Consider the following 12,578-nt stretch of genomic DNA (forward strand, 5'->3'; position numbering starts at 1 on the left):
AAAGGGAACAATTACAAACTGTACCAATCAGATGTTTCTTTAAAGCTAGAAACTTGACTACTCTCTACTCTGCTCATCCTCTTCGTCTCTAATGTTAGTAAACGAAAATATGAAAATGGAGCTCTTAGGAGGAAATGCAATGATGTAAATGAGAATTCATGACCAAAGTCTTTGTCAAGTCCTAGTAAAATGGATTTTCTAGTCTTTTTTCCCTGCTTGGGATGTAACAGAGAAGAACCAACCTGACTCCCTATCAGATCCATTCCTTCAGCTCTAACCCTTGTGCTCTGTTGCCTGTGCTTAGTCATGCTGGCTCTGCACCTTTTGTAAAAGAACGTTGCCTATAGCCTGAAATATACAGGAGAGCCCACTCTCAAGGCTCTGACTTTTAAAGGTGTAACACTTTTCCAATCATATAGAGATAAAAAGTTGCAAAGCAGAGAATAACAATTGTCTTGTTGGAGGTTGATAGGACAACTGTGACCAGACCCACGTGGACAGCTGCAAGAACAAAGGATTCCGGCACCAAGAAGTCTGCAACAACCAGCCACACCCCCTCCCCTTTTGGTATAAAAGAAGCCTGAATTCTAACTCAGGTAAGATGGTTCTTTGGGACACTAGTCCATCATCTTCTCGGTCTGCCGGCTTTCTGAATAAAGTCGCTATTCCTTCCCCTCAACAACCTGTCTCTGGATTTACTGGCCTGTCATGTGGCAAGCAGTTCCAACTTGGACTCAGTAACAGGGGTAAGAGTCTGGGTCTATCTTTGGCAGTGAAACGTGCTACCCCTTAGCAGAGCAGAGGCATGGTCACATGGCCTAACCAGCTCAGAGCATACTGGCGTGACACTCACCATAATTTCTATTATAAGACAGTACTTGGAAGGGCCAACAAAGAAAGACAAATCAAAATGTGCTTAATAACTTAATATTGCCATCAATAAAGAATAAGCTGAAATACGTTTAAAGTTCTGTTCATTTTCTTTGTAAATCAATTGCCACAACTGTTACATTATTTAAATCAAGAATATCTAATATTTCACAATTATTTACCATCCTTCCTTTTTAAAAACTATTTCCAGCTCCTTAAATATATGAAAGGGTAAAAGTAATTTGCTCTGGCAGAAAAGAACTATAGGAAATTTTGCAGAATACATTTCCTAAATAAAAAGGAACATTTCTTTCCTCCAGGTCAGCCTATGGAGGGATACGAAGGCCACATAAAGTCTTTATGGCTGTCTCCGTGCACACCTGCCAGGTGAAGTCAATTCTGTGGAGAATTCAAGTCCTTTTCAGATGAGAAAAACATTTCTGTAGCAGTGAGCCAAAGACAAAATCTTCCACTATCTACATTAACATAGCAAGTGGAACCTGTCACGTGTCATTTATAAGAACTTCCTCTCCCAGAAATAAGAGCTGCATTCCTCAGCCCACAACCAGAAACTTCTCAGCATAGAAAATTTTACTGAATAAATTCCCCAAATTGGGTATTTTAAGGGAACAGTGGAAGGCAACCTATTTTCCTGACTGTTGTCAAGGACACCAATTTCATAAACAAAAAAACAAGGAAGTCCAGGAATAATTATTCAAATTGCAATAGGTGGAATTTGATAGATTTACCAAGGAAACAAATGTCTTTAATGCAATTCTCTCTGCCTCAAAGCCAACATCAGCTATTAGTATATGCAACTCTAAATTACCAAATCATCTTCAAAAGACACAGAAGCAATTTTAGTTGAAACTTGTTTTTAAGAAACTCTCAGGGTTCCATTTCTTAAAATTATCTGTCAGTTATATTTACGTTAACCAATGTGAGGATAATAAATCAGAGCTAAAAACATAGCTCATTCCTGAGATCAAATACAGAGCATTTCTACTAAACACTTTTTCAGAGATCATGTTTCTCAGATGTGTCTGTTTGCACTTGATGAATTAACTTTTAAAAATCTGCAATAATTTCTTGCTGAATTCATCTTTTCCTTCTGGTTGGTTACGAATAAAATGCCAGTCAAAGTGGATTTCAGTTGCTGTCGCTCATACTCTGAACTACAGAAGATATTTCTTATATCAACTTCTTTCCCTGAGAGCTTTTCTTTGCATCCTGCAGCTTCATGGTCAACAGAGGCTAAAAGAAAAAAGTCCCCTCCCCCACTCACTGTGTAGCACAAACACACTCACCAAACACATTCCAGATATTTCTGAAGAGACCTTATCACATCCACAGGAGTCTTCCCACTTGCATTTTTGTAGACATAATGTCCATGCCCCAATCAGTTATCACACAGAAATCAAATGACAGTGTCAACCCAGAGGATCTGCTCCTGTCCGTCCCTGGATGACATTCAGAAAGCTCCACACCCCGGGATTCCCCGTATCTCTGACACTTGCAGTAACACCCACAAAGGTCAGAAAATGCATTTAAACTCTTATTACTTCTAATTCCACTTTCAAAGAAATTAAACACGTATGAATGTGAGTTGTACATGGTACATAACACTTTCACAAACATACTGCTTTTGAAAAGCATGTGTGTATGTAAATGTGTGTGTGCACGTGTCATTTTGGAGGGCGTTTTATATTTTAGTCCAAAAAAAAAAGATAAATATTTCAATACCATAAACTTTCCTCTCCTTTATAAGCCACTTTCCATTTTCAATAAATATTTTAGGTAAAGAGTAAAAATTAGTAAAACCGATGAGACCATTTGGGGAAATGAATTTATATGGGGGAAGCCAAGAACTGGCAAGGTAGTGAGTGAGTTGGGCCAATGTAGACAGCTGGACCAATCAGCACAGGTGTAGACAGCCTATCTGGATCATGTAGCTCAAGCCCCAACTTTTTCTGTAACTTTTATTTGGGTCAAGTATATGAAAACCATCACTTCATTTCTCCCGGTGGCTATAACCATGTGTACGCAGAGTATTGAAAGGAATGGGCTGGCTTCCTCTCAGGGACTTGCTTTGGCTGGAGTCTCACTTCCCTGTTGTTCTCTCACCTCCAGAGCTCCAGGAAGAGCTGCCAGTGAGCAGGCGGGGCAGGTGTGGGGTGACAAGCTGCTGAAGTGTCAGCACGCCCAGATAAAACGACACGGCTGAGCATTGGAAACCCTCTCGTCTCTCCCTAGGTAACCCCAGGAAGTGTAAAGGAGTTGAACGTAGAACAGAAGTTAGAGGATTTGGATGTGGTTTTCAATGTTAACTCAGGGGTCAGCAATCTTTTTCTGCAAAGAACCAGATAGTAAATATCGTCGGCTTTGCCACCCTACGTTCTTTGCTGGAAGGACTCAATTCTGCCATGACAGTGTGAAAGCAGCCCTAGACAGCATGGAAATGAGTGTGTGGCTGCAGCCCAGGAAAACTCTCCTTCTGGACAATGAAGTCTAAATTTCCTATAATTTACATGCACTATGAAATCTTCTTCTTCTTTTGATTTTTTTTTCAACCATTTAAAAACTTAAAAGCATTTTCTTAGCTCATGGGCTGAATAAAGACAGGTGGTGGACCGGGTCTGGCCCACGGCTGTGGTTGGCTGACCCTTACATTCGCTGACAGGTGGGCAGGCATCTGCAAAAGTTCAGCCAAGGAGGAAGCCAGGGCAGCTTCCTGGCCGAGCTAGAACCTACCTTGATATGAGCTGCCGGGTCTGGGACAGTCTGAATCATGTCCTTCAGGAGGCCAGCACGGTTACCATCTGTTCAGAACCTGAGGCAGCTAGAAGACACAAAGGGGCAACACAAATAGTAATAAACAACCAGGTTTCTTTGTTTGGTTTTCCATTAGGACTGAACACAACACACCAATGGTAAAATAACCCCAGCTCTGCACTAAACATTTGCCTTTAGATATGCATAGTAAATGAAGTGACGAGAAAACCCAGTTCTCTCCTGTTGGGAATATCACTTACTTTTAGTCCCCAAAATCCTAATAGGACAAGTCCCCCCAAACCCAAGTCAAATTCAGTTCATGCACATCATTTTACAAGGGCAGCATCTACGAGTGATCATTTAAAGGAAGAAATGAGACATCCAAAATGATATTTTCTATTATATTGAGAGAACTGGACTTTTGAACTTTCTACTGAAACTAATGCCATCTACACCTCGGTAAGCCTCATAATTAAGCACTTAATAAAAAGCACAGCTACTGGTCATCGAGCGCTTAAGTGGCAGCCCTGGGGCTAAGGGCTCCACACGCATTTCTCATTTAACCCTGACCACCACTCTGAAAGCTCACATTCCCATCATCTGGTCGGGGATGTGGACACCCAGGGAGGTGGCTAATTTGTCCATGATCACCTGATTCTCAAGCAACAGAGCCAGGATTCAAGTCAGACTGGCCTGACTCCAAAGCCCATAAAAAACTTTGGTTTGACATAATTAACAGGTTTCACCCTGTATTTTGAAGATACTTTAATTCATTTGAAAATTTAATTTAAACTTAAATGAATGAAATATTAAGGTGCCCATACTCTAGGGAGAAACACTTCATCCAAAATTTTCCTTTCTTCAGATTCTGCACCAGTGCGTTCTGGTTCTTGTCTGTCTGCCCCTCCCCATCACAGGTTCTCCACCCCTGCCCCATGCCCCCACCCAGGGCTGACCCCTACAGACTACCTCAGCTGGGCTCCTTCACCTTCTGGCCCCCGTCAAGTTTGATCAACATGACACCACCTGGAGATCACGAGGCGGGAAGAGAGAAGAGTAGGGACATTTTGCCCCCAACCCTTCCCACCATCCACTCGAGGCTCCTTGCAGTCTTGGCCACGGTCTGGCCATAGCTAGATCCTATGGGGACCTCTCCCATCCTCGGGACCCTCCCCCAGGGCTCCAGGCTCCAGGAACCATTCCCCAATCCAACTTTGGTTCTCTGTAGATCTTAGCCATCAGTTGTTTCCTGGCACTGAAAATACCTCTTCTAATTTACATTTTAGCCATGACTTTTTTATTAACTATTATTTTTGTGTGTTTTCTTCTTGGTAAATCTGGCCTATGACTCTTAGCAGTAGTAAACCACAAAACAAAAATTCACATCTTCATTACAGGACTACAGACACAAAAGCTGACTTTCAAGTTTGCTACTGAACACATTACTCCAGGGATCTGCCAGGGCACTCGCCGAGTCCCAAGTACATGTGTATTCTGGGCTTTCCGACCCTCTCAAGGCGCAAACACATCCACCTCCAACGCAGATGAGCTTCTCACGGGAGGTCTTCGCCTCCGGGTCTGTGTGTGGGGTGGGTCTGTCCCCCACGTGGCTCCACGGCGTCTTCCCAAGATGAGGGGAAGCTTGGCTGTCCAAGATGACAAACTTGGAACCTTAGACATTATTTTTTCCTATAGCCAAATGTCTTGATCTTGGAAAGTAGGCAATTTCCCCCCTAGGTCTAAAGCAAGTCCTTCTGGGGGATAAGAGTTGCTAAAAATGCACAAGGAATGAAGCACTGTCTTGAAATTGAATTGGGCAGCTCTTGAAGGTCACCCACGCTCTTGGCGCACACGGGAGAGGACAGAGGATGGCAGGCAGCCTGGACAAAGGTCTCTCAGAGCTGGCTCCTCTGGGAGCGGGGTGGATGGGTAATTCCTTCCACTCCTCCGAGACGGCCTCCTCAGGGCAGCAGAAGTCACCCCAGGAAAAGACCACTCTGCCCCTAGGGTCATTCAGCCCAGAGGGGTCCATCCTGCAGGTTTCCTGACAAAAGCAAGTCCCCCCACTGCAGGACCCCACATTCAGGAACGACCGCTTTCTCTGTAGGTTTTAGCACCTCTCTAGGGTAACCCAACCCACACAGTCGCTCCCCCCCTGCACCCACACGCTGCTGCTCGTACCACGAGCTTGTCCCCTCCCCTCCAAGCCCAGCTGAGTTAATGACTGCCTCTGATCCAAAGAACGCTGCAGAAGGGATGCTCTGGGGGCCTGAGCTCAGACCTTCATAGAACCAGAAGCTTTCCCTTCCTGCCTCTGGGAACCCAGTCCCTGTGCCCCAGGGCAGCACGTGGCAGAGGCCTGAAGTGGGTGTCCGGCTGACACCTGCACCTCATGCCAGGCCCACGAGGGAGTCATCCTGGACATTCCAGAATGGTGGTTTCTCAGATGACTGCAGCCCCTGCTGACAGCAAGAAAGGAGAACTACTGTCCAGCTGAGTCCAGTCAACCCACAGGGTTATGAGAAATAGCAAGTGGGTTCTTGTTTGAAGCTACTCACTTTGGGGCTAGTTGATTACCCACATAGATAATCAAAATACCCTTCATGTGTTGTAGATACACAGAGAAGGGAGACTAACTTGCTTACATTTTCCTGTCACACTATGGTAGATTAAATGATGGTTCCAATTCTCCACTCCTCCTGGGGTCCCTGCCTTTTGCCATGTGACTGTGGTTCCTCTCACTAAGTAGGGTGCACTTCCCCAAGCCTTGTTTTTGGGCTGCCCATTGGACTTGCTTCATTCAACAGAACACAGCAAGACAGCCCAAGTCTCAAGAGGCATCAAGTGTCTGCACTTGTAACTTTCCAGCCCCATGGGAGCACACCCAGGCTAGTGTGCTGGAGATGAGAGGCATGTGGACAAAGCCCAGTCATCCAGTCTCTTCAGCCCAGACCATTCTAGATCATCCATCTAAAAGACCACCCATCCCCAGGCTTGTGAGGGAAACTACAGAACCAGAACTGCCCAGCCAAGGCCAACATGGCCGACCCACAGGCTCATGAGCTGAACAGATGCTACTTGTTTTAAACCGCTGAGATTGGAGGTATATTGTTACACAGCATTTTTGTGACAGTCAATTACTAATATACACAATACGTTCTTAATAACCGGGTTACCAAGATGCCCCTTAAAACTTTCCTAGCTAGAGAGATAAAAGGAGACTCCAACAGAAATTTCAAAGGAAATTCATCCCAACCCACAAACAAACCATTTCCATCCATCTAAGAGACATGATCTCAAACCCTTATCCCACCCTCAAAATGAGTCTGGAAACTGAAGAGTAACCGAGAAACTCCAACCAGAAGACTCTGGGATTCTCAGAGCCCTTCTCAGGAACAGCCGAGTTCTCACTTAACATCGTGGGACCCTGTCAGCCTGCTGGAGATTCCAAATATAATGAAACGGAATCAACATTCTGGATATCCAAGACCATAGAAACATCTCAGAAGTTACAAAGGCCATTCAATCTGTAACCAAGCAAGACATAAACCTAATAACAACTGTTTATGTCTCATGTCTTGTATGGGGAAGTTTGGGGCACTTTCAACGCATAAAGATGAAACTGTGGGGAAGGGGATAAATAGATTCCAGATGCAGCACTGTCGCTTGTCTACCCCTCCAGGGATAGAGATGGGGAAACAATTCACACAGATACCCAGAGGTCCTGAGAGCAGACGGCCAGTGGCAATGCCAGATGAGGGACATGGATGATACCTAGGGGAGGGAAAGAGCTGAGTGATACAGAGAATCAAGGCGATGCCACCAAGAAGCCTTGAAGAACAAGAGGCATGTACACTGGCAGAAAGGCAGGGAACAAAAATTCCTCCCAGCTCCTCCACCTTAGGGAGCCAGAGTCTATGACCCTAACCCACCACCACCATCAGGTCATCATCCACTCAAGGGATTTACTAACCAGAGCGTGTGAATGCTGCTGCCGTCCTCCAAACCAGACCAGCCAAGAAGCCAAGTCCCTAAAGCCCAGAAGGATGAAAGTTCTACCTCCTTTCCCATGCCTCTTCCCTCCACAAATACCCTTGACTGTTTCTGCAGTCATTTGGTGTCTGTTCTTTTTGCCATTTGAGGAGTTTTTATGGATTTTTTAAGAGCACTTCTAATTTACTTTTGTGTTTCTAATGAGCATTTCTCAAAAAGTCAGTCATTGATGAATGACGTGATGCTTTTATATCGCTGTGGGAGCCTCTTCTATTTTCTATTTTACTTGCCCTTGAAGCCTTGCAAAACCTGAATCCATGTTATCTAAAAACCCTTTTACTACCTATTTCTTGCAATAAATTCCTTTGGTAATGTATATGTTTATGACTTTGGATTTCACAATCCAGTATTATTTTATTACTGGGTATCTTGAAAAATGAAACGCTCCCTTCTTCGTTCTTGCTTTGCAAATGCCAATGGCTTACTACACAGAAACACATATTTGATTTGGGTTGCTTTAGCTATAACCGCATCAAGTGTGGACTGGTGCACAGGGCCAAAGGGAAAATAAGCATTTTGTAATTGGAGAGGCAATACTGTAAAAATGGTTAAGAGAAGACCTGCATATCTGCATGGCTGGGGCAAGAATAGAAACGGGCGCTCCCTAACCCTCTTCTCTTCCCAAGCCAGTTCTGGCCTGTTTGCAAGGTCCCCACACAGTCATCAGGACACTCCAGTCCACACGGCCATGCTGGCCATCCTTCAGGCCTAGAGAAGCACACACAGGACCGGCCCAAGGAGATGGACTGCAGGAAAGAGGCCTGTGTAGGCCCGAAAGATGCTCAGGCCAGTTTGGGCAGGAGTTCTGGGTTCCCAGGCCCCTCAAGGGCAGTGTGGAGTGGGAGATGGGCAAGAGAAGGCCCTAGAAGGCATGGGGGCAGGGCTCTCATGGAGGGTAGTGCATCCAAGCAGAGGTGCAGCGTCAGATGGAAGATGGAAGCCAGATTCGGTTTCCCTCCTCAGAAACCTAGAAAAGGTCACTCTATTCTCTATGGTCTTTCGTCACACATCTGTAGAATGGGGATATTACCGTGGGAGAATAAAAAACACACTCGGCCTTTGTTGGCAGTTCCTGGCACAGAGCTCTTAAATTTCCTGAGTGCTAAGTGTGACAGGACCATGTCTTGCTCCAATGAAGTGACTCTCGGCAAACCCCTAGAAAGCTTCAGGATGGTCTCAGAACCACCAAGCCTGGGTGAGAGGCCTGGCACTTTCAGCCCCACCCGCTTCCTTTGGAGGGAGAGGAAGAGCTGGAGATTGAATTCATAATTGATCTTGCCTATGTGATGAAATGTTCATAAAAACCCCGAAACGACAGGATTCGGAGAGTTTCCAAGTTGGTGAGCACATCCATGTGCTAAGAGGGTGGTCCCCCCCCGACTCCTCGGAGACAGACGCTCCTGTGCTCGGGACCCTTCTGGACCTCGACCTACAAACCTCCATCCGTCTGTTCATTTGTATCCTTTATAAGAACCTGTAACAGTAAGTACAGCAGTGTCCTGAGTTGTGTGACTCCTTCTAGCAAATTACTGAATCCTGGAGGGGGGGATTGTGGGAACCCCCAACTCTGAAGCCAAGGTGGACAGAAGGGTGGGTAACCTGAGGACCTGACACTTTCTGCTGGCCTCTGAAGTGGGCGGCAGTCTTGTGGCACTGAGCCTTTAGCCTGTGGTGTCTGGTGCTAACTCCAGGTACTCTCAGAATTGAATCAAATTGTAGGATACTCAGTTGGTATTGGAGAGTTGGAAGACGGGTTGATGGTACTGGAAAATACGCCACCTATTTGATGTCAGGAGGGAAAATCCCCTCAATTACCACCTCCAAATTGATGTTCAGCCGTTCACACAGGTGTGACGCAAGATTTGGCCAGCCTCTATTGCAACTGGTTTGTCCCTGAGTAGAGCCACTGTGTAGCTAATCTTCCCTGCCTACTCCATAAGGCCTTTGTGAGGATCAGACTGAACCATGCCTCCAAAACCTCTCACAGTGCTGTGTGCAGAGTAAGCACTTAATCAGTGATAATCATTTTGGGGAAGAAAGCACGCATTCTGATCTTGTATAAAATCTTGCACCTTTGAGGAAAACAATTCTCAAGAAAGAAATTGCCAGTTTTTCATAAGGGCCCTTTGTCCTTAATGTTAAAACCGAATTTTTAATTTCAAGCTAACTAGTCATTAAGTGAAGACATTTTAGACGAAATGGCTCTGAGCAAACTCATCATAATGGATACATTCACTGAATGAGCTGATCACGAGACACACTTGTTCTAGATGAGTGGGTATTAGGCATGTCAGTCCCTTACCAGCAAAACCTACCCTAAGTACTGCACAGGGCTGACTCTGCTCTGGGCAGTGGTCTCCTAAATGGAGTGTGAGGCCAATGAGACGCCCACCTGGGGCCCACGATTTAAGGAGGTGCCCCACCCCCGCCCTCAGGCTCCTGCAGGTGCTCAGCCGGCACTGAGAGGGGGCATCTCCTTCAACTTTGTGCCTCACTCGGCTGACCCTGGCCCCAGCCCTGGTGCCTGCACTCCCCGAGGTAAGCAAGAGAGACCAGTGGGGGCTTCCCTGGTGGCCCAGTGGTTCAGAGTCCGCCTGCCGATGCAGGGGACACGGGTTCGTGCCCTGGTCTGGGAAGATCCCACGTGCCACGGAGCGGCTGGGCCCGTGAGCCGTGGCCGCTGGGCCTGCGTGTCTGGAGCCTGTGCTCCGCAACGGGAGAGGCCACAACAGTGAGAGGCCCGCGTACCGAAAAAAAATAACGGAAAAAAAAAAAAAGAGACCAGTGGAAGGTGGAAGAATGAGAAACCAACTGTACCTCTATATTTGTCTAAAAATAAGAAACTGTACTCCTTCAGTACGATATGGCTTATCTTTCCAAATGAATACAAATAACTACTTCAGTGGGTTGAACTGTTTCCATCATGCAACCCTTCATGTGTTGGAGCCCAAACGCCCAGTAGCTCAGAACGTGACCTTATGAGGAGACAGGGTCTTTCTAGAAGTAACGAAGTTTAAAATGGGGTTATTAGGGTGGGCCCTAACCCAATATGACTGGTGTCCTTATTTTTTTTTTAAAAAAAGGAATTTTGAAACAGAGACCTGTGTAAAGGGAAGACAATGTGAAAACACAGGGAGAATACAACCGTCTACAATCCAAGGAGAGGGGCCTGGGAAGACTGTCCCTCACAGCCCTCAGAAGGAACCAATTCTGCCCTCACCTTTATCTCAGACTTGCAGCCTCCAGAGCTGGGAGAGAAGAAATTTCTGTTGTCTAAGCTCCCCCAGTCTGTGGCACTTTGTTACAACAGCCCTGCAAACTAACGCACCTTTATTTTCAATATTTTAACTGATGAAGAATACAGGCCCTGATGGGGGCATGGCCTCAAGAACCACATCCAATTTAATTGCACTATTTCTTACGGGACACAAACTCTGCTCTAGGACCGTCCCAGGCACCATGGACTGTTGTGCCATCTACTCATCACTCCTGGCTTCATGTCAGCAGAGAAGAGACTCTTTTAAGTTCTAAGGCTTGAGTGAGTGTTATACGGGGCCCACCATAATCTCTTCCAACCCCTGGAATGCTTTTCGGGGGGAAGCCTGACAGTCCTGAAGAGCTAAGGGGCATGATTTGTAGATAAAGTGCTGAAATCCTCCACCTTTATTTATTTATTTTTTTGCATAGCTAATGAATGTGTAGACTCAATCCCTGTGTGTGCCTCTCGAAATGAGGTTTCAATTGAATTCAGGCAAAATAACTCTAAAATAACTATGAACCAAACCTAGTAACAGGACAGAAAAAATATAGTTATCATAAAAGTACAGGCCTGTGGACACTGTTCTTGGCCCTTTGGCTCTTCTGGAAGGCACAGAAGAAAGTGGAAGGCAGTGTAGAAGGGAAGAGTTGTGATGACTGAAGTACTTAGAAAGCAGTGATTTTTTTTTTTTTTTTTTTTTTTTTTTTTTTTTTTTGCGGTATGCGGGCCTCTCACTGTTGTGGCCTCTCCCGTTGCGGAGCACAGGCTCCGGATGCGCAGGCTCAGTGGCCATGGCTCACGGGCCCAGCCACTCCGCGGCATGTGGGATCCTCCCAGACCGGGGCACGAACCCGTGTGCCCTGCATCGGCAGGCGGACTCTCAACCACTGCGCCACCAGGGAAGCCCAGAAAGCAGTGATTTTAAAAACTCTACAGGAGAGACCTTCAAGATGGCAGAGGAGTGAGACGTGGAAGTCACCTTCCTCCCCACAAATACATCACAAATACATCTACATGTGGAACAACTCCTACAGAACACCTACTGAACGCTGGCAGAAGACCTCAGACCTCTCAAAAGGCAAGAAACTCCCCACGTACCTCGGTAGGGCAAAAGAAAAAACAGAGACAAAGAATAGGGACGGGACCTGCACCAGTTGGGAGGGAGCTGTGAAGGAGGAAAGGTTTCCACACACTAGAAGCCCCTTCACGGGCAGAGACTGTGGGTGGCAGAGCGAGGGAGCCTCGGAGCCGCGGAGGAGAGCACAGCCACAGGGGTGCGGAGGGCAAAGCGGGGAGATTCCCGCACAGAGGATCGGTGCCGACCGCCATTCACCAGCCCGAGAGGCTTGTCTGCTCACCCGCCGGGGCGGGCGGGGCTGGGAGCTGAGGCTCGGGCTTCGGTCGGAGCGCAGGGAGAGGACTGGGGTTGGCGGCGTGAACACAGCCTGAAGGGGGCCAGTGCGCCATGGCTAGCCGGGAGGGAGTCCGGGGAAAAGTCTGGACCTGCTGAAGAGGCAAGAGACTTTTTCTTACCTCTTGGTTTCCTGGTGCATGAGGAGAGGGGATTAAGAGCGCCGCTTAAAGGAGCTGCAGAGCCAGGCGCGAGCCGCGGCTAACAGCGCGG

At 46.7% G+C, this 12,578-nt stretch overlaps 1 protein-coding gene across 3 annotated transcripts in view; it reads right to left on the bottom strand.

Moving 5' to 3' along the window:
• The window catches only part of ERG (ETS transcription factor ERG), a 280,491-nt gene that overhangs the window by 179,144 nt on the left and 88,769 nt on the right, over window positions 1-12,578 (bottom strand). For all 3 annotated transcript variants that reach the window (XM_049709977.1, XM_049709979.1, XM_049709978.1), the window contains exon 3: window positions 3,622-3,709. In XM_049709977.1, the coding sequence (XP_049565934.1) occupies window positions 3,622-3,660 (39 nt within the window). In that variant the 5' untranslated portion in view covers window positions 3,661-3,709. The remainder of the gene's footprint in view (window positions 1-3,621; window positions 3,710-12,578) is intronic.

This window comes from Orcinus orca, chromosome 5, assembly GCF_937001465.1.
Source record: "Orcinus orca chromosome 5, mOrcOrc1.1, whole genome shotgun sequence".
Lineage (NCBI taxonomy): Eukaryota > Metazoa > Chordata > Mammalia > Artiodactyla > Delphinidae > Orcinus > Orcinus orca.